The sequence below is a fragment of the Rhopilema esculentum genome, chromosome 2 (genome assembly GCF_057945365.1).
Source record: "Rhopilema esculentum isolate cy_ngs chromosome 2, ASM5794536v1, whole genome shotgun sequence".
Lineage (NCBI taxonomy): Eukaryota > Metazoa > Cnidaria > Scyphozoa > Rhizostomeae > Rhizostomatidae > Rhopilema > Rhopilema esculentum.
In genome coordinates, this window is record NC_142816.1 from 210,621 (window position 1) to 230,299 (window position 19,679).

Here is a 19,679-nt window from a genome sequence, read left to right on the forward strand (position 1 = left end):
AAACTTTGCATGTCCTATGCCCCAAAACCTTAATATTACACATATTTCACACTTTTGTTTCTAGCTGGACATTCATTTTGTTAATGCTATATCTCCCTCCTAATAATTTTGCAATATTTCCACAAAATGGTACCCCTAATTCTGCATGTTTCTTTAAATGGTACCCATAGTTCCGCAAAAATCTAAAAATTCAGAACCGATAGTTCCGCACATTTTTAAAAAAACTGATACTTATAATTCCGCACTTCTCAGAAAGAAGGTACCCCTAGATAACTGCACGTAAAGGTGCCCCGTATCTTCAAACATGTTAAGGTACCCCCCCCCCCGAGCTGCTAACTGGTCTTTTATGAAAAAATGGACATTCATACAGATCACATGTAGTAAGTGGGTATCCGCGAAAATACCTGGAAAAGCAGGTTTAAGTGCGCGACACATGTTTAGAAATGTATGCTGGAAACGAAGTGCCTTCCAAAAGATAAACCAGTCAATATTTCAACATTTGACCTTTTTTATGCTAAAATTTTAAAATGATTCCATATATAGCTATGAAGAACAATTCCTGGTCACAGACACAATGTAAATTATGTCACGAATGAATCATTAAAATCCTATAGAAATACTTCTATTTGAATCCATATGATGACTTCTAGCTCCAGGATATCTTGTAATCTTATCCTTCCTGAGTTAAATCACTTGGTAAGTATGTCCTAGTAAGCATGTTGCATCACTGTACCTTCACAAGGCTACCTTCCTGGATCACTATTAAAACTTCTTTGATCTAGCCAAGTCACAGATGTTCGTCTTGCCCCTGAAACATTCAGAGCACTAGAAGACTTGTTTACGCGCTCCTCCGATGCGGTTTCACGAATAGGCGATAACTGTCTTTGCGAAGCGCCTGTCCTGTATGGTGACCTTCCTGTTGTCACTGTTGCTGTCTTATTAGAATCTTCTTTTTTTGCTTGCTCTTTCGATTCTGCGTCCGTCTTTTTGCTCTCACGTGTTTCATGGCTTTTCTTGGCATTTTCGACGCTTTTACCAATTTTCATATGGGCGATTTTGTAAATGGAAGAATTTGTATTCTTGGAATCAATGAAATCAAACTTACCGGCTTGCCTCGTTTTCGTACCGTTTGCAATAGTGCTGTTCGCAATCCTCTTTTTTGAGAAAGGCGTCAGTATTTTGATAGTAATTGAAAGTTTCTCTGGAATATGCATCAGCCTAACCACGTCTTCAACGTCCATGTTTTTCATATCAATACGATTTATCTTGACGATCTCATCACCAACTCTCATAAGTTCGAATTTGTCAAAAACACTACCCAGATTTATTCTGGAAACAAATATTCCATCATCCTTTTCCCAACCATCACCCCGTCTCACACTAAATCCAAGCTCATCCTCTGGTTTTCTAAGGATTTCGATTGTTCGATGTCTGAAAGCCCCCGTCTTGGAGTCAACTTCCTTGACAGAAACGGAATGTCTAAAAGAACCTTCGATAACTCTTGCCGGCCTTGGGCAGAAGGACATATTTGCGGTAGGATCCGGATCAGTAATATTACGTGCGTTCATTAGGACGTCTTCGAGTTCGACGTCTCTTATCTTATCTAACGTGTCTTGAGTTATAAGAGATTTTGACACAGCCCCGTATGACTTGGCAACGTCCCTGTATTCTAAAAATTCTTCGGAGGATGCTCCAATCTCGAACGCTACTGAACGAAGCGATGATTGTAGACTCCTGCTCGCATGCCCTCCGCGGTCAGCAATGTGCTTTAGTTTCTCGATGTCTGCATGGGACTTTCGCCTCGGCTGGCTGTCGTAGTATCTAGAGTCGAATTCTGGTTGAATACCGCCAAGTTCTATTGACTTGGATTTCGAAAACATTGTGTCGAAACCGTGGCTACCGCTTATAAGCTTTTACTGTATACAAATAACAGGTGTTCGTTGGTGTCCGGTTCAAGATTACTGTATACGAATAACTGGTGTCCGTTGTTTTGTTCAGGAATAGTTGACAAGACTCTTCACTGCATATTAGAACCCTTTCTTCATGACTGTTTTGAAATTGATTTCTTTTCCTAAAATGAAACATTTGTTTAAATTTAAAACATTTTACTTTGTTTTCTGCTAAAACTACATTATTTATGTTTTGAAATCTTTGCAGAACAGCAACAACTCGGATTTGTTTATGATAAAACTGGATTTAACCTGAAGACGATAATGTTTAGCTTTTATACGTAATTACGTGGATCATTTGAATAAATTACTATGTCTATTCCCTGCAGCTGGACAACGTCGGAAATAAGTCTCTGAAGAGTTCTGCGCATGTTTAGGAATCACACTTGGCGTACAATTACAACACTTAACCATGATGGTAATATATGTAGAAACAAAATAATGGCATATAGATGATAACGAGTGTTTAATAATTCCTGCTAAAGGGCAGACTAGTTTTCTTGGCAAGTTATATTTGTCTACATCTCACTTTTACTGCAGTAAATTGATCGACGTCCTGCACTCTCTTACAACAGATCAACAAGAAGCAAACCAATGTTGATTGAGTTGCATTGGCTTTCTATGCATTAACAAATCGAACACAACACTTGTGGACTTATAAACATGTCTCCCGACAACATTGCTGCGATCCATCTGACAGAAATTCTTTAATGTCTGTACTCTGTACATTACCATCTTTAGCAAAATAGAGAACTTCCGTAATACGGAAGGTTTTAGAATGGCGTCCACAAAAACTTGCAAAGATCATGGCACCAAAGGTTTTAGAGTCACTATCAAGAGAAAAAGTCCTAGAGTTACATGCATTCCAACATTGATCTCTTGCGCAGGACTTGAGTCAGACCTTCAATCCCTGTTTTACCTAATATAATCGGATTTTACTTGCAAATCACAAAGCTGTTATTTCATTTAGTATTTTAATAATTGAAAAGACCTGTATCTCAACAATTTAATTGGACCACGATTGAATAACAGCTGAAACCTTCGCTGTCCAAGCAATTAAGCCAAACAAAAGAAACCGGACACTCAAGACAGTCAAAATTCTGTTTTGGCTTTCGTGCTACATGGGAGGCAAGTACGCATGCTCAACAATTAGCGCGCCTGCTCTGAGGCTGCTTGTTTCTTGGGAAACATTTGTTCTTCGCGCTTATATATGTCATCAAATAATCCATTATCCATTCCATTTCATTAACATATTCAATTACCAATAATAGGCAAAGTATAAAGCTAAGTGACCGCCTTTGTTTCCTTCCGCCATATGTACCGTTAGCTCGCAAGAATCTACTCCAAACAAGAAATAAAAACAACTTATCCAATCATGTTCTACCAACACAAGCCTTCATTAGTGGATGCTATTAAACATTTGACATATATGAAAATAATGATGACAAGAAAATAAAAATATTGACGACGAAAAGATGAAAATAATTATAAATCTTTAGGAATGATTATTTCTTCCTGACTTTGATTTTGAAAAACGAAAACGCAGCCTGCATTGGTTATGAGACCGCCAACTTGCCAATATAATGCAATGTTTAAAACTATGCAACTTTACTAAGAAGGTCCAGCGCCTTGTTCCATGAAAATAACATCAAATAAATAGAATAAAAATCTTGGAAAAGATAACTGGCATACCTTTTAGCTCAACCATGACAGAAAATGTTGGAAATGGGGCTAGTTTCACCTAGTAATATGCTCTTAAAGTAATTTCACGTTATCGAACCATTTATAAATAATGGTTGCATCAGTTTTTCAGCCTTTAGCAACATCAACAAAGTTTTAAACAGTCAAAGAAGAGATTAAATCCTGATGTTTCATCACGAGGTTTTGTTAAGGCAACAAACATTGCTATGGTTAACTTATATAAACACTGCATTTCTAATAACATTTGAAAACCACGCCTAAATTGGACACATCAATTTGTCGGAATTTTAGCTGAGCTTGCTCCCGCAAATCTAAAGCAACACTGCCACTGTGATATTGAACATCAGGGAAGAACGTAATCGATTGGAGCTAAGTTGCTGTAAGGAATCAACTATACTATTTCTAGCAAGCTAGCCTGAACAAAGGACCAGCGAAGCTACATCGTTTTGTTGAAGAAAAACTTCCTTGGCTATCAGCAGGAACCAGAAAGTCAATAAAGAATATACTTCACGTGGAAAAGACATCAAGGGAATAAATTTGAAAACGGGAAACAAAAATTTCACGAATATACTCAGAATTTATGATCAATTTACAATGATTTTTTTCGTTACCTGAACTTCTAATGTTGCGCGTCAGCTGTACCTTTGCGCCATATCTGAGTGGCACATTATTGTTCATTCGAAAGAGATGCGTATTTCTATGTCTTCAGCTCCTGGTTTACGTAGTGAAATGGTGTTTTAGTCAAACATCACCTGTCGCATACATTTGCGTGTGTTAAATGGGAATGAAAGATCAATGAAGCTCTCTTCTATAGAAACAACAAGACTTATGTCTATCTTCATTGTTTCTTTTCAATCCTGAGTAAAACGAAATGACGGAGACATCTGCTACTATCGTTACCACAGTTTCCTGTGAAAGCACACTCGGAGCATGTGCATCATATTGCCCTACTTTGTGCATGTTTTCTCTGCTATTTTGCCAAAAATCTTAGCTCTACGCATTGCCGTTTTGCAAGCAAGATTCCAGCTAGTAACACGAGACACTGCTAAGGACGTAGAAATAGAAATATACCTATATGGAAGACTGAATTCAAAATCTTTCAAAGCTATTATCTATGCTCAACGTAACTCATGCATGAATTTAATATAAATGGTAATTTAAAGCAAACATGACGGTTTGATTGAATCAAGTAGGTGGAATGTTTTAAGAATGCCTCTCATAGCAGAACACCAAACACTCGTAGACATTGATAGTTATTCGGGCAGGTGGTAGGAGCCCATTTATTCTTACATCAATCCAATCTTGTTTCAAAACAACATCCAGTAATCTGATTTAAAAAAATACGCCATCAATACGGTGGGATTTTTAGCAGCGCTAAAATTATCTACACGTGCATTGCACATGGAAGGGTCATTAAGGAAAAATCGAACTAATCGAGCTTGGCTATTTTCAAAAGAGTTTGTGACCCAGGATACAGACATTTATTTAAAAAAAACATACGCAAATTTAAAGAAAAAAATGTTCTTTTAACCATAAGATAAAATTATAAAATCTTATTAATTTTTGTAAAATGATTCTAGCAAAACTCTAAGTAAAATTTGACTTAATTTGACACAAGCTTGCTACTGTGAACAAGTTTCATATAATATATGTATAGAATGGTATTTTATTTACAGTTATATGAATGCAGAAAACAAAATATTGATGAAAAAATCCAAAAACTTGATATTTTTGGCAATGTTTTAGCGTTTGTTTACAAAGTCATTTAAAGATTAAATTTACTCTGTTATGTTTTATTGTCAATACTGATATATTTGCGGCAGATTATTAAAATGCAGATAATATAAACATGAATCCTTTGAATATTGGCGATAGAATTCATGAGGATAGCAATATCTCCTATAGAAATTATTATGAAAAATAGTGTTAGTAAGGTTATTATTATTCTATAAACAATTAATAACTTTGTTTACCTACAAAATAGCTTTGAGGTTTTGGCCAAAACGCCAGAAGAATACTGTAATATATAATTAGATATTTGTTTTCAGAGATAGAAGCTTCTGTTTTATGTTAAAAAAAATCAAGAAAAAACTGCGACTTTTTACGTAGATCCTGAGCAACAGAATGAACGGGGACTGAATCATAAGAAATCACAAAAAAGTCTAGAGAATGATAAAATTAGAATTGGTGACAATTCAATTCATTTTTGACTCGGCAAGGCAGAGTAAGAAGCAAGTTGTTTTCCATTGCAACCTTGTGCCATATTCTGATAAAGATACTGGCAGGAAAAGGAGGCAAATAATAATAATAATAATAATATAATAATACTAATAATAATGATGGTACAATCGAGCATATCCACTACAAGCGTGGCTCTTCAACTCTAAAATTGAAAGCAAAGTCAAATTACAAATTCAAAAGTTAAGAACAGTTACGTAATTATAAAAAAGAAATAATGTTTTTTAGTTCAATTTGTTGCTTGCTTTTTCAAATAAATGCTTCCGAAAGATCAAATTTAGAATAAGGAAACTATTATTTACAATCTCTCGTAGAAGTTTGGTAACTGAAAACGAAAATACTAGTTGGATCGAGATCTTAAGAAATATCTTTGATATGAATTATTCCACTACAAATGAAATAATTCATATTTCATTATTATAGATACATATACATATACAGAACCGTGAAAATATTTAAATATGCAGCTAAAATATAACGGCAAAGTTCATTTTTACAAATTTCTAAACGTTCAACATAACTGGCAAACTATGAACTAAATTAATAAAATTTATAATCATGTTTTACAGTGATTTTCGAAAACGCAGTTTCGTCATTAATCTAGAATAGCCTCTTTCTGTGTGAACAGCACAATCAGCCTCTCTAGATTTCTAAAATCAGCTGCAACTATTAATTTTGGACAGTCTAAAATCAATATGATTACCATCTCGCTTAGCCGACTCTTTGAAGCTTGCCGCTATGTTGTACTTGTGATAACAAACTTAGGTTGATTTTCTTATAGTTGTCCAGAACCAGCGCAAAAATTGACTTATCTTAAAGTCAAAATTACAAAAAATCGATGATTGATCATGAAACTAACTGTCTGGGAAAAATCCCTATTTCCCCAAGTTTGAATTGATATAGCATAAGCTAGAAAATCCTCGTTCATATTAGTTTAAAAGAACAAAACAATATAAAATGACAAATTATCAATCAATACATCGTTACATCAATTCTTATTTTTAAAATGATATCAATCACAAAAAAAAGAAAAAAACATTTTAATCAACTCTCTCTTTCATTCATTAAATAATTTTCCTTCTTGTGTTTGGAGCATTGATTGATGATGGCTTTTATTGAAATCAATAGCGGCCTAATTAACTGCATAATAGTTGAGTGAACAGTTTTATAATATTTTTGTTATTTAAACTAGCGAGTAAAATTTATATAATTTTTACTTCAGGCATAAAAACATTAGCACCTTTATGTCGTGATTGTATTGAGTCAACAGCCATAGATCAGCAAAACTGTATTCAAAGTCTTGTATTGCTTCACAAGCATATGCCATCGTCGTTAGAATCTACTGAATCCTAGCAAATTTGGACAGTTCATGACGATTCTCGAAAGAGTGACATGTTAAAAGTATAGAATAAAAGCTTCCAAAAAGTACGTGTTTTTCTTACCGTACAGCACTTAATTCAATTATTATTTCATCTGTCTCAGTAAAAACAGTTGTCTTTGCATTTAAAAAGAGTAACGCAGGTCATCGTTGACATCTTTATGGAAGAAAAGTTTAAGCAAACACCATCCTAAAGTCTTTGAAAAAAGCACTTTATCAACAACAATATGTGTTCTTAGGCCAAAATTTGCTTCGAGCATATGAAAAATTAATTACCAACAGCGAGACCACATAATGATTTTGACGGTCAAATTTCAAATTCTTTATAATCTGGTTATTTCTAAGGAGCGACTCTTGGCATGTTCTGTGCTACGCACACAAATTGTGGCATATAGGAATCGCTGCTTTATTTGAATTTCAAGGACAATTAATGCCTTTCCATTATTTATAGGCCCTTTGCTCACTCCCCTTTCTTTCAGAACAATAAAAATATATCCTGCGCAGTGGAAAGTCAGTCATACTTGAGCAAGCTACTTTTCGCAATAGTTACATAGAGTACCGTAAAATTGACCCGTAAAAATCACCCCACCAAAGACTACAGTAATCGTCAAACACAAAATCCCAAATCACCTTGAAAATCCGATTAATAAGCACCTGAACCTAACTAGACGTTTAGGATGTTGACCAAAAATCTATTGCTTATTCAGAATTATTATACCGTCGAAATGCCAAGCAAAAAATATGTCACGTGCTGCATTTAAAAGTAAACTGAGATTTCCATTTAGAAATTTTGGAGATTTCGGCTCAGTTTTTAAGCTGTAACAAGATCAATTTCAAAACCTGTCAAAAGTCAGCTTGTGATGCGAAACTCATCAATGTTTAGTAGCAGCTGCCTGCTTTCAAATGTAGAAAAATTTTGAATGCAATACAATTTAATTCAGTTTTATCTACAAGATCGAGACGAGATGTGATCTCCTCAACAGTGTAAATGCGATATTGTTGCCTCATGCGATATTCGATAATTCTTTCAAAAGAAGATCTGCTAAATATCATCCTCTATGGCTTTGAAGAATTACCACTCGAATCAAATTCGTAAATTATCGCTGCAACGCTAAAATATATGCAGGCCTCTAAACGTTTTGAATAAATTGGTGATACAAACAACATTTTTCCTCTCTCCTCCCATCTTTCTAGAAAGAGTTTCTATTTGTTCTTTTCGTTCATTTTGCATCTTTGAATTAAAGTTAATTTAAACTCATGTTGATTGTAAATTGCCACAGGGTTGCTTTGCATTCCATGCTCTCTGTGGTATCGTCTGGTAAATTTGTGTATGTTTTGTAAAAATTTTAAGTGAATAAAGAAAAAACTGCTTTGAAAAAATATCGTCTTTAACCCAGGTATGATGGAAAAGCTTAACCTACTCAGCTTAATCATAGTCTTCATTGTAAAATCAAAGGGCTAAATGGCCTAGTTCTAGCAAATCAATTAGTTCAATTAACTATAGTTTAGATATTCTAATATATATTATTATTGCAAATCAGATGTGGAAGAGAAGCAAAACAGTTTAAGTTTGAAAATAAAACATGTTTGAAGTCATTTTTTCTATTTTTCTAATTATCCAGTTTATATTTGGTTGGTTCTTGATATGCATCAAATCGGCCTAAGCAAGCACTATTAAACAACCTGTCAAAAGAAACTATAACTGAGCAGGAAATGTAGAACCAGACCTTGTCGTCTGATTTTCAATAGGCACAGGAATAAATGCATGCCTCGAACTAAAACCCTTATTTGAGACCTGTGGTATTCAAATATGGTAACACGCTGTAAAAACAATATGTTGAAAGCATGGCAACTTTCATTGGAAGAAAATATAACAACTAAAACAATAAAGTCATAAATTAATAAAATATTTATTCATCGTTCGAACAGTAAGTAGCCTACAAAAGTAATAGTTCGTCTGCCAAATATTTCACTTTTCTCTTCAGATAAATCTAACTTAAAATAAATCGTTTCCCTATTCCGTATCGCTAATTTCAGACGGAATCCCCCTCTGTTAAAAGATGAACCATCTGTTTTTTCTCCAAATAAACTTCAGAAGAGCGCGAAAGAATCTTTCTGCCCTACTCCTAAGTTTGTCATTGCCTATAATGGGAAGCAAATTTTCATCACTTCGTATGATTAAAATCTTAATCCAGGCGCGCAGTGAACAACGCTTCTAGGTGCTTTATAGCGCGTGCTGAGCCGCACCTCCAATGACAGGGTCTGTGTAGCACCCACTAGCAACTTGAAGCGTAGAATTTTTCTTAAAGGACAAGTGACACACTTTTCACCCTATCTTTTCTTTTCATTAACTTATAGATCATCTTTTAGAAGTAAGTTTTTCCTGGTTTGGAACAAAAAATTCCAATCAGGGGGCACAGGGGACGCGATTTTGCTTTTTATCACGTGACCCTATGACGTACGTTGTGATAACTCAGAATTTTCCTGTAATTTATAAAGAGTTTACGAAACACGACGCGACAGGTCCAGACGAACTGTATTCGTTTACAAGCGTGTTGTAAACGTTAATATTGCACTCTATACCAGTACCAGCAATAAAAAATTATCACAATCTACGTCACGGTGTCACGTGATTCATTTCCCGCCAGAATTTCAAATGGGTTTTTAAGTGGGAAAATGAAATCAGAAAGGAAAAATATTTCAACAACACTCTCATACAGCATTTTACTTTAAGTTAAAAGAAAAAAAAATTTGGCGCCAAAAGGGTGTCACTTGTCCTTTAAGGAAGGTATCTTTAATTTTGATACAATCTGGTGAGTGCATTAAGCTTTAAAAACCAACTGATCATAAATTTGCCATTTTCGAGAGTCTGAAATAATTTTTGACAATTTATATTTTTTTAAATCATTTAAATTATTTCAGCAAAGACTGACTCCTCTGTCATCAAAGTCTTTATGAGCAACGGAAATTAATCAGATGCTTTATTTTCAGCCTTAGTGTAGCGTATGTGAAATACATTCTACTATTATTAGATTTGATAAGTAATGTTCCGTCTAGAAGCAATTTTTAAGAAAACAGCTTTGTATGTTCAGCAGAACAATTTTCGGAAAGATTAAATTTGATTTTAAAGTAAAGTTTATTTTAGTTTTATTTGGACCAAGTTGATGTGAGTTTCGAGGCTTGTAGTTTAGCAAGTTCGAAAGAGTGGAACTAAATTGCTGTTTGGTCAAAACATGGAACCAAATCAAACATGTCATCTTCCTCTTGTAATAAATTTAATTTGCCCTAGGATTGCAAAAATACGGCTCATTTCGCACACAGTGGTTGAATCAACCAAACATAATGAATTTCAGGTAATGGCTACTAAACTCTTTAACAGTCCAAAATATATTTAATTGGAAATTGTATTAGCTTACTTTTTATTTGGCCTCATGTGACAGCTTTTTATATTAGTCTTAACGCTAGAGTCATGTCGCCATGAGCTAGTGCACTAGTCTGAATGTACAAAGTTTGAAGAAAAGGGCGATAAAAGTTGAGATTGGCAAAAAATACGCGCGAAGACGATTCGCTGACCCCATGTCAATATTTTTCAATTCCTAGCATTGCTTGGTTTACATGCGATGATTTTTGCAAATATTTTGAAGCTTTGTTTCGGAATTTGAAAAGTGAGTCCTTTCTTTCATATCAAGAATCGTGCATATCAAGAACCGTTCCTTTTAAAAATATATTTTCCAGGCAGGGTAAATTATTGGTTCATTTGTTGTCTTCTGCTTTTGATATAAATACAACTGCAATATTTACCGCATACTGCAATATTATGCAACTGCAAACAGTTTGTAAGAAAGAAGAGGTGGTATGTTACAAGGTGATCTTTTTTCTCTTCAAAGCGATTTATCGTGGATTGTCATAAAGTGTCCTCGTTTGCTTTTATGTAAATTGTCCTCGTTTGCTAGATATTTGGCTAGGGCGCCTTCGGCACCCCATTAAGGTAAAAATTCATTTTGGTGCCCCCGATATTTGATCGGCAAGAGGGGGGGGGGGCAATTGCTCCTTTGCCCCCTGCCAGCTACCCTGGGTACCAGACTCACTATATAAGATAATAGAGAGTCTGTTACCCAGGGTACCTGCCAGCGCTTGAGGAAAGCCAATGTTAAGTTGTTTGATGGCGGTACACAGAAATGGACAAAGACAAACACAAGAAGTACTTGATTATCACCACGATATCAACAATAACAGAACAAAATAGCTTAGTAACAAAACTTATAGTGAAAAAGTATTAGCAACATCAAATGAGCTCCCGTTTTTGCCATCATTACGAATAGATTTCTATCTGCCAAACTCCAGGTGTAGAGACAAAGTATATTTTGAGGATTTTAGGAATTTTTGCCTGTAATAGAACAGAAGCTTTCAAAATTCTCATGCTTTATACAGAAGGCTAGGTTCGCCATATGAAAGTGTTCAAAAGTGTTCAGCGAATACCTAGATATCAAATAAAGAAATGGCAATAAAACCATGACAAATGGGCCTAGCTATTTTCTATTATTCACCTCAAGAGATAGTTGCTACTTCATAAACTAAAATTTCTGCATCTATTCACAATTTTACCTGGGCATTTATATGTTTGTTTGTTTGTTTGTTTATATGAGGTCAATTCAATAACACTGAGGGCTAAACTAATTCCTACCGTTCGAAATATGATCCATAAAGCCTACCTCCAAATGAAAAGGCTATTCAATGCCACACATAATAATTACCATTCGTAAAACAGGCCTACTCGAGCCAGTGGTCAGTTTGTATTTACGGCCCTGTGGAATCTATTCTTCCTTCTTCATTTCTACAAGGTCATTGTTACAACAGTAACTACTAAATGTTATACTGTTTGGAAATACCTTAACCTTTAAAAATAACAGTTTTAAACTGATATAATTACTACACATTTAAATGATCCCCTGGTGCAGTGCTAGCAATTTAATTCACGGCTCGCCAATGTTTTCTTATCTATTTCTTCTTTGGTATGAGGCCAGTATGACAACACTTACTGATTAACTATTCCCTCGTATTGGAAATATAACAATTAAACTTCATGTCCAAATCAAACGGCTTTTTCAGTGACATACATATGTCACATAACTGCCATTACAACTCATCCGATAGACCCATCAGGTGTATTCGTAAGTGTGATTTTACTATAGCTCGTTGATATAACTGTTACTATAACAAAAACAAACATTTTTCCACCAATAATCTCGCCACATTCTCTATGGACAACGATATTGTGGCGTCTGATACAAGGAAACATGCACATGTCGAAATACAAAGTTTACACCAATTAATTGGGGCCTCAAATGGGGCCCCTGAAACAGATAGGCATCCCAATTCTCCCCCCCCCCTTGTTCCAAACATTCAACAGCCCTGTCCTCCATCCATTCTATACATATAAACCCATTCCCAGATTAGGTACCCTCTTCTTCCTCTACCCAACCCATTTGGCACGCCCTTCCCATAGCCACACCCAACCCCGCCAACTCTAACTTTATGCTGTTATCCACAGGTGATACTTTTAACCCTTCCCATTTCTCCCAGCCCTTTATTCCCAAAGCCACGCAGTACCATGTTTATCCTCTTCACCCACTCAATTTAAATGCCTCCATACACTCTACAGTCCTACTTTAGTAAGCACTCTGTGTCGATTGCTACTTTTTGTTGATCGTTATAATATATATATATTTTTTATTTGTATTTCCTGACCTTTGCAACCGTGATCCTGGACGCAGGATTGCGAGGGGCGCCTACGAGAAATGGACATACCGAATTAAAGCCCCGAAATGTCCCTCGTGGGTTTCTGGCTGATGAGTTGCTTTTTTATCATTTTCTGCCCCCTTACAAGCTAATTGCTTAAAACATACAAGGGCACACACAACCACCCCCCATCGGAGTTTGAGGCTGTAACCAGGTGGTAGTGACTACTCCTTATCTCCTTTTTTCTCATTTTTCTATTTTGGATTTTATAATTTTATTCACATATTGGTTTTTTAGTTTTTACCTTCTATGCCTATAAAAACAAAAACCTTTTTTCTCATTTTTCTATTTTGGATTTTATACTTTTATTCACATATTGGTTTTTTAGTTTTTACCTTCTATGCCTATAAAAACATTGTATGGCAAGAACGGAGAGGTGCTGTACAAATAATTTTATGAAACGTGCAAAATTAAGCAAAGAATTCAGGCGAAAATTAAGTTTTAAGTGATTAAACTGTAAAATATGAAACACCTACAAACGTGAATAATTGAATTTCAAGGAAAATGGGAAGGTAAGGTATAATTCTTGGCATTTATAGTGATGGTACCGATCATTGTTTTTGGAGGATCTACAGTCTTTTGGCAGTCCCTAAACATTTTTAAACAAAATGAGTTTATCGATCTGATGGCGAATATTTGGTTTGTTCTTATTTATTACTTGTCTTTTAATCTTTTCTGGTGGACCTTCGCAAACAAACAGTCAAATACTTGAAGCAGATATTTCTGACGAGGTGTGTCAAGTGATCACCTTGCAAGTCATCGGTCATGAAACGAAAGGAATCTAGCAAGTACCAAAGGAAAAATTTATAAATTTTACAGAAAGCGACAATATGGAAGAACCTAAAATGGTATGGACTGGCCTAGTTGTAAACAGACCGGTGAAGTAAAATTGATCCATAATCACTTATATCCGTAGAAATACTGGAGGCATCAGTTTTTCTTCCAATCCAAAGACTGCTTTTTCTTATCAGTCTGTTAATCCTTACACCAAAAAAAACGCACGAAATAACCAGCCTAATAGCGAGATGCAATAGAACGCCATACACTGAGTCACTTCTTGCGGTGCAATGCGGAAATTGATAGACTTCACTGCCTTCCTAATCATTGATGTACGATTCATTACCCTAAAATGTCATACCTCAGGAGTCGCTCAGGTGTGTGTGTGTCACTCGCATTTAAGCCATACATTCTGCAGCGAAGTGTATGACACAAGAAAAAAATTATAAATCAAAATGCGATGATCACTAAAATCATAGTTGCCATAGGGATCCTGTTCCCAAAAGACAATGGAAATTTTGCTGACGTTGCACTAAAATCTCAAACTTTGTCAATATTAGGAGGCATGCTGTCGCATGCAATAATTCAAAGACATCGTTTAGAGGACACACCAAGATGTCCTTCAATAGTGATTAGATTTTTTTAAAAACTTTTGTTCAAACAAGATAACACGTTTTTGCTAATATTGATTGCACCAACTCATGGCGACAGGACTCTATATTAGTCTTTTCTGCAACGTATACTTTAGCTTGCATTAAATATTTCCATTCCGCTTTTCTTCGCTTTTTCCTCGTGCACTTCTGGTAGCTTTAAAGGCTTTGTATCCCATTTTTGGGTGATTATTCACTCGACTTACTGAATGTGAGTTTGTATACTGTATATTTACTTGAAGTTGCTTGTTTTTTGTATTTATTCATTCCTCAATATTCTGTATTTTTGTTGGGTAATATTGCTTAATATAGCTTTCTTGTTTTCAATTGAGTTTTTACAGGGCATTTTATCTTCAGAATTTATCGTTCTGAAAATAAACAAGGAAATGTCGTCATTCAGAAAGTTTGGAAATCATTTAGATTTGCTTGACTTTCTAGCAAAGTTTGATCCAGTTTTGGTTGTTTATCGTTATATTCTAGCAAGAACAAAAAGTCTAAATCCATTGCTCCCGAGGTTAGAATAAAAATGAAGGTTTTTATTTTATCGTGGGCTTCACTGAACCAATTTGACATGAGTTTTACGGTTTTTTCGATACAAAATTCACATTACCGAATTCATTCCGATACACATAACCGAATTCATTTCGTAACGGATTCGCCTTTCTTGACACGACGGCGATATTAAAGACGTCATAAAACACTATTGTTCGAATATTCTCAATTTTACCACTTGAATAGAAAGAATACGGTTAAATACTTCTAAATCAGAGAAGAAGTACGCACCGAAAGAAATCTAAAGGTGACTTTTCAAAATCCAGAAAAGAGCTGGATTATATAGAAGGGGTTCTTCTAAAGAGGGCACTTGATTAAGCCTTATAGTTGTTTGGCTTTCTCATATAACGAACCGTATTAGATTCATAAATGTATCATGATTGCTCATATACTGAGTCTATACTTGATTTGCAATCAATTGAAAAGAATTTGAATGTACCAACATTTTGTACAGATGTTTGTATGAAGTCATTTTCTACATTTTTAATTCACTCGTGTGAACTAAAAGCAATCAAAATTTTGAGTTTCATACAGAGTACCTTTCTTTTATATGCGTACGAGAAAATAAAAACAAACTTAAAGTTCATGTTTGCCTCCTCGAGTAAAGGGTTGTAAGCTGCCACTTCCAATTCTAAATGATAGTGCAAAATAATCATAAAAATATATAAAAAAGCATCAATAAAAAGAGAAATAGATTAAAATTTCTTTACAGACAATAGTTAAGATTTTTTTACAACAAAAAAATTCAAAATACAGAGAACAACTACAATACAAAATGAATTTAAACTTTTGGGGTGAGAGACAAAATACCTTGGTAATCAAGCTGCCTCCCGCACCGCAACCCTAGTTAACACTGACAGTTACACCGAAATAAAAATAGTACCATACACATTTTGAATGATAACAAAGTATTAACAATGTATTCAGGGTAAGAAAGGTTACGTCCTTATCTAAACTGACTTGTTATTTTTTCATCACGGTACATTCCAAAATCATTTTTGTTGGCTATTGAGGTGCAAGTTTTCCTACCCTGAAGTATCAAATCACATAAATGATTATCAGGTTATTGAGTTATATTATTATTTGTAATGTTAGAAAGTTCCTCAAGCAGGGTTTCCTTTCGCTGCAAACATGATTGGCAATGCAGGAAGAATTGAGCAATTTATTCGATTTCTACATTGCATCAGCACATGGGGCTATGGCAGGCAAAGTTGTGTTCAAATGCTTGTTCAAACCGAGGTCACTAAGCCTAACGCTCAGCCTAGTCACGAGTGCGGAGTCATGCAGTGGCGAAGCTAACCAAGAAAATTGCTCCTAATTCAACGTGGCAATATTTAATACAAGTATACTTCTATTAATAAGGGATACTTTTGAACGATTCGGGCCCCCATAAAAATTGCCCCCTTTTTTATTTTCAGACTGGGGTACTTTGCTCGATACCTTTAGAGACGGTGTTATCGCATCTTATTCGTACTTTGGTACTTCAGCACGGAACTTTGCAAAATAAGACAGTTTGATATGTTGAAAAAGATAGGATGTAGACCCTGGCTGAAAATTTGCAATAAGTGGCAATCTGATACGCAGAAAATTATAGGATATAAACACTATCTGAAAATTGCCCCCTTGTTCTATTTTCAGACTGGGGTACACTGCCCCAGACCTTAATAGACGGTATTATCGTATTTCAGTCGTACTTTGGTACAACAGTATGAAACTTTACAAAAAGGACAGTTTGATGCGCCTAAAAAAGATTGGACACGGACCCTGACTTAATATTGCCCCCTTCGGCAATTTTAACTGTAGTTCCAATAGCGACCTCTATACTCCTCAGTGTTCTATTAGCCAACTGCTTCCGTACTTGCTAACCTTGTGACGTCATGGATATCGCGCGCTTTGTCACAGTCAAAAGCGTGAAAATAAGATATTCAGCCCAAGTTTTTGACGATTCCTCGAGGAAAAATCACCTCAACATATATCATTGAAATCAGCAAATTTTGCTTATAAAAAATGTGCCTTTATCTAAACTTGTCAAATTTCATTTCATAGGCACTTTAACAAGGTGAATATTTAAGGGTGTTCTAAAACTTTGTGCAAAGTTACATTCATTTTTGCTTGTTCTTAAATTTTGACCAATTTTGAGGCTCTTGTTATTTGAAGTTATTCTTAGAAATAAGGAGTGAATGCCATAGCTAGTTCATAGCTAATTGAAAAACATCATTTCACTTCTCTTAAAGAAACAAAGAGCCATCGTTATTTCTTCCGATTATTGATTTTCATAGAGAAAGATTATTTATTTTCATAGAGAAAGATTATTGATTTTCCTACAAAAGGTAAGCCTCACAGAAAGGTTTTTCGACCCTTGCTCCCCCTCTATCTACACCACTGTTATTTCTTATCACTTATTTCATTCCTTTGAAGGCGAAGTTATTCCAAACGTGTTACCTGCTTTCATATGCAAGAACTCCGCCAATTTTCATGATGATTGCAGCAGAGCTAATTTAAATATCAGTTATGAAGGACTAAGTAGGAACTGCGAATTGCTTTTAAAACGCATTCGCTTTTCTAAAACCTGCACCCTAAGTCTTGAGAAAAAATTAAAAGATTAAGGCAGCTTTGTAGCACAGAAAAACAAATAATCTGCATAAAGATAGTAATCATTGAATATTTGAGTAATGAAAATTAAAATAAACGTAACTGTAACATACTTAAGATAAATTTTCTTCCACGAATAGATGGATCACCTTGGCAAATTGTTTACTGGGTGATAAAATTGATCCAGGCAGGTTTGAAAATACACAGCTATAGTTTTTATCAAATTGCTGGAGCTTTTAATAATTTTTTTAATACTAGTTTTGATTGCAAAGTCATATCAAGGAGTTCGATACTGTTGTGCCATGCCAGCCTTGTTTAAATATCATGTTGAAATTTCACGTCAAACAGAATGTTATTTGAAGAAATCGCAGATTGAAGTTGAAAATTCACGCTAAACATTGATTATTTATGAAATCACTAACTCCATACACTATTGAATTCTGTTAAACTTCAGCATGAATATCAAACTGGCCGTCACCCGTCCACCAGTCCTCAACTGAAAACCTGGCCCTCACATTGTTTGAAGTGCTTAAAATTACTTTTAGTAGGGATAAATCACTTTGCTACACGTTGATAATAATCAAATAAGAATGTGTTGTGACTACAGTTGCATCTTATCAAATATTAATCAAGTGCAGCGACCAACAACGGATACGCAATTTCCAAACTCGCGTCGGGCAAGCTAAGATTTCTTGATTTGAAACCTAAAAACGTATTTCTAAACTCCAGTTAATATAAATATTAATCGGTGTATAGTTTAAGAGACCATGGAACATTCTCCTACAGAGCCCGGCTAATATACTTTCAAACTTTACCCAATGTTTTAATTTAAAACTGAATAACATTCTAGATAATGATGTAAATATGTAGGATAGGTAATTGTACTTACACTGTACTTTTAGAACTTCCCTAAATGTAGCAAGGTGATTTCTTTCACGCCAAGTATATGTGAATTCTGCTGTTTGTATCATAAGAAAGCAAAGGATCAGATTCTCTCATCTGCTATCTACAAGCGGGGGTTCAACAGGTTTTGGGTGATAAAACCACACGCAATAAAGACGTTCTTGTATCAAATCCCAAAGCAGGTTTTGAAGATGCAGTTGCCAACACCTGCTTTCTCATCAATGGCCCTAGCTGTGAAATTTTCAACCAAGTGCATATTTGTTATCTGGCAAAGGCGACTGCCATCAGTGTTATCCGCGGATTAAATAAATTAGCATTTTAAGCTACGAAACTGAGAGGCTAGCAGGTGTATTCTACTGTAATGAAGAAGACTTGCACGCATTTTGCAAATTACTTCTATTCCAGTTAAGGCGATTTGAGCAGGAAAGCTTCAGGTGATTTGGCCATCTGAGACAAGAAATCTCTGCAGTTTGTTTAGTGATGCGGTTCAACCGGAGTTTAAAATTGCTACTGTTAACTAAATGACAATATCGTGTAGTAAAAGTTTTGATGATTCTTCAATCCAGCAAAATCAAGAGAGTTTACCAAAAATGTGTTGCCAAAGCAGCATGTACGCTTTTTAGGCAAAAGTAGTGAACAATTTCAGCATTTCGTTAATGAACAATTTCAGCACTTCGTTAATGAACAATTTCAGCACTTCGTTAATGAACAATTTCAGCACTTCGTTAATGAACAATTTCAGCACTTCGTTAATGAACAATTTCAGCACTTCGTTAATGAACAATTTCAGCACTTCGTTAATGAACAATTTCAGCACTTCGTTAATGAACAATTTCAGCACTTCGTTAATGAACAATTTCAGCACTTCGTTAATGAACAATTTCAGCACTTCGTTAATGAACAATTTCAGCACTTCGTTAATGAACAATTTCAGCACTTCGTTAATGAACAATTTCAGCACTTCGTTAATGAACAATTTCAGCACTTCGTTAATGAACAATTTCAGCACTTCGTTAATGAACAATTTCAGCACTTCGTTAATGAACAATTTCAGCACTTCGTTAATGAACACTTTCAGCACTTCGTTAATGAACAATTTCAGCACTTCGTTAATGAACAATTTCAGGGGCTCCGGAGAAC

The 19,679-nt window shown here is 35.1% G+C and overlaps 1 protein-coding gene across 3 annotated transcripts; it reads right to left on the reverse strand.

Moving 5' to 3' along the window:
• Positions 1-385: 385 nt before the first annotated feature.
• On the reverse strand, positions 386-19,285 carry LOC135695472 (uncharacterized). 3 transcript variants are annotated; one of them, XM_065214568.2, is made up of 2 exons: positions 18,526-19,285; positions 386-2,071 (listed from the first exon to the last, which is right to left on the reverse strand). In XM_065214568.2, the coding sequence occupies exon 2, from the start codon at positions 1,878-1,880 to the stop codon at positions 744-746; it is 1,137 nt and encodes a 378-aa protein (XP_065070640.2). In that variant the 5' UTR covers positions 1,881-2,071; positions 18,526-19,285; the 3' UTR covers positions 386-743. The 3 variants fall into 3 exon arrangements, with proteins under 3 accessions (XP_065070640.2, XP_065070639.2, XP_065070638.2); XM_065214567.2 differs by lacking the exon at positions 18,526-19,285 and adding an exon at positions 7,129-7,933; XM_065214566.2 differs by lacking the exon at positions 18,526-19,285 and adding an exon at positions 4,262-4,686.
• Positions 19,286-19,679: the final 394 nt, after the last annotated feature.

Coding starts and splice junctions, on each gene's coding strand:
- LOC135695472 (XM_065214568.2), bottom strand. CDS start 1,880: ATGTTTTCGAAATCCAAGTCAATAGAACTTGGCGGTATTCAACCAGAA.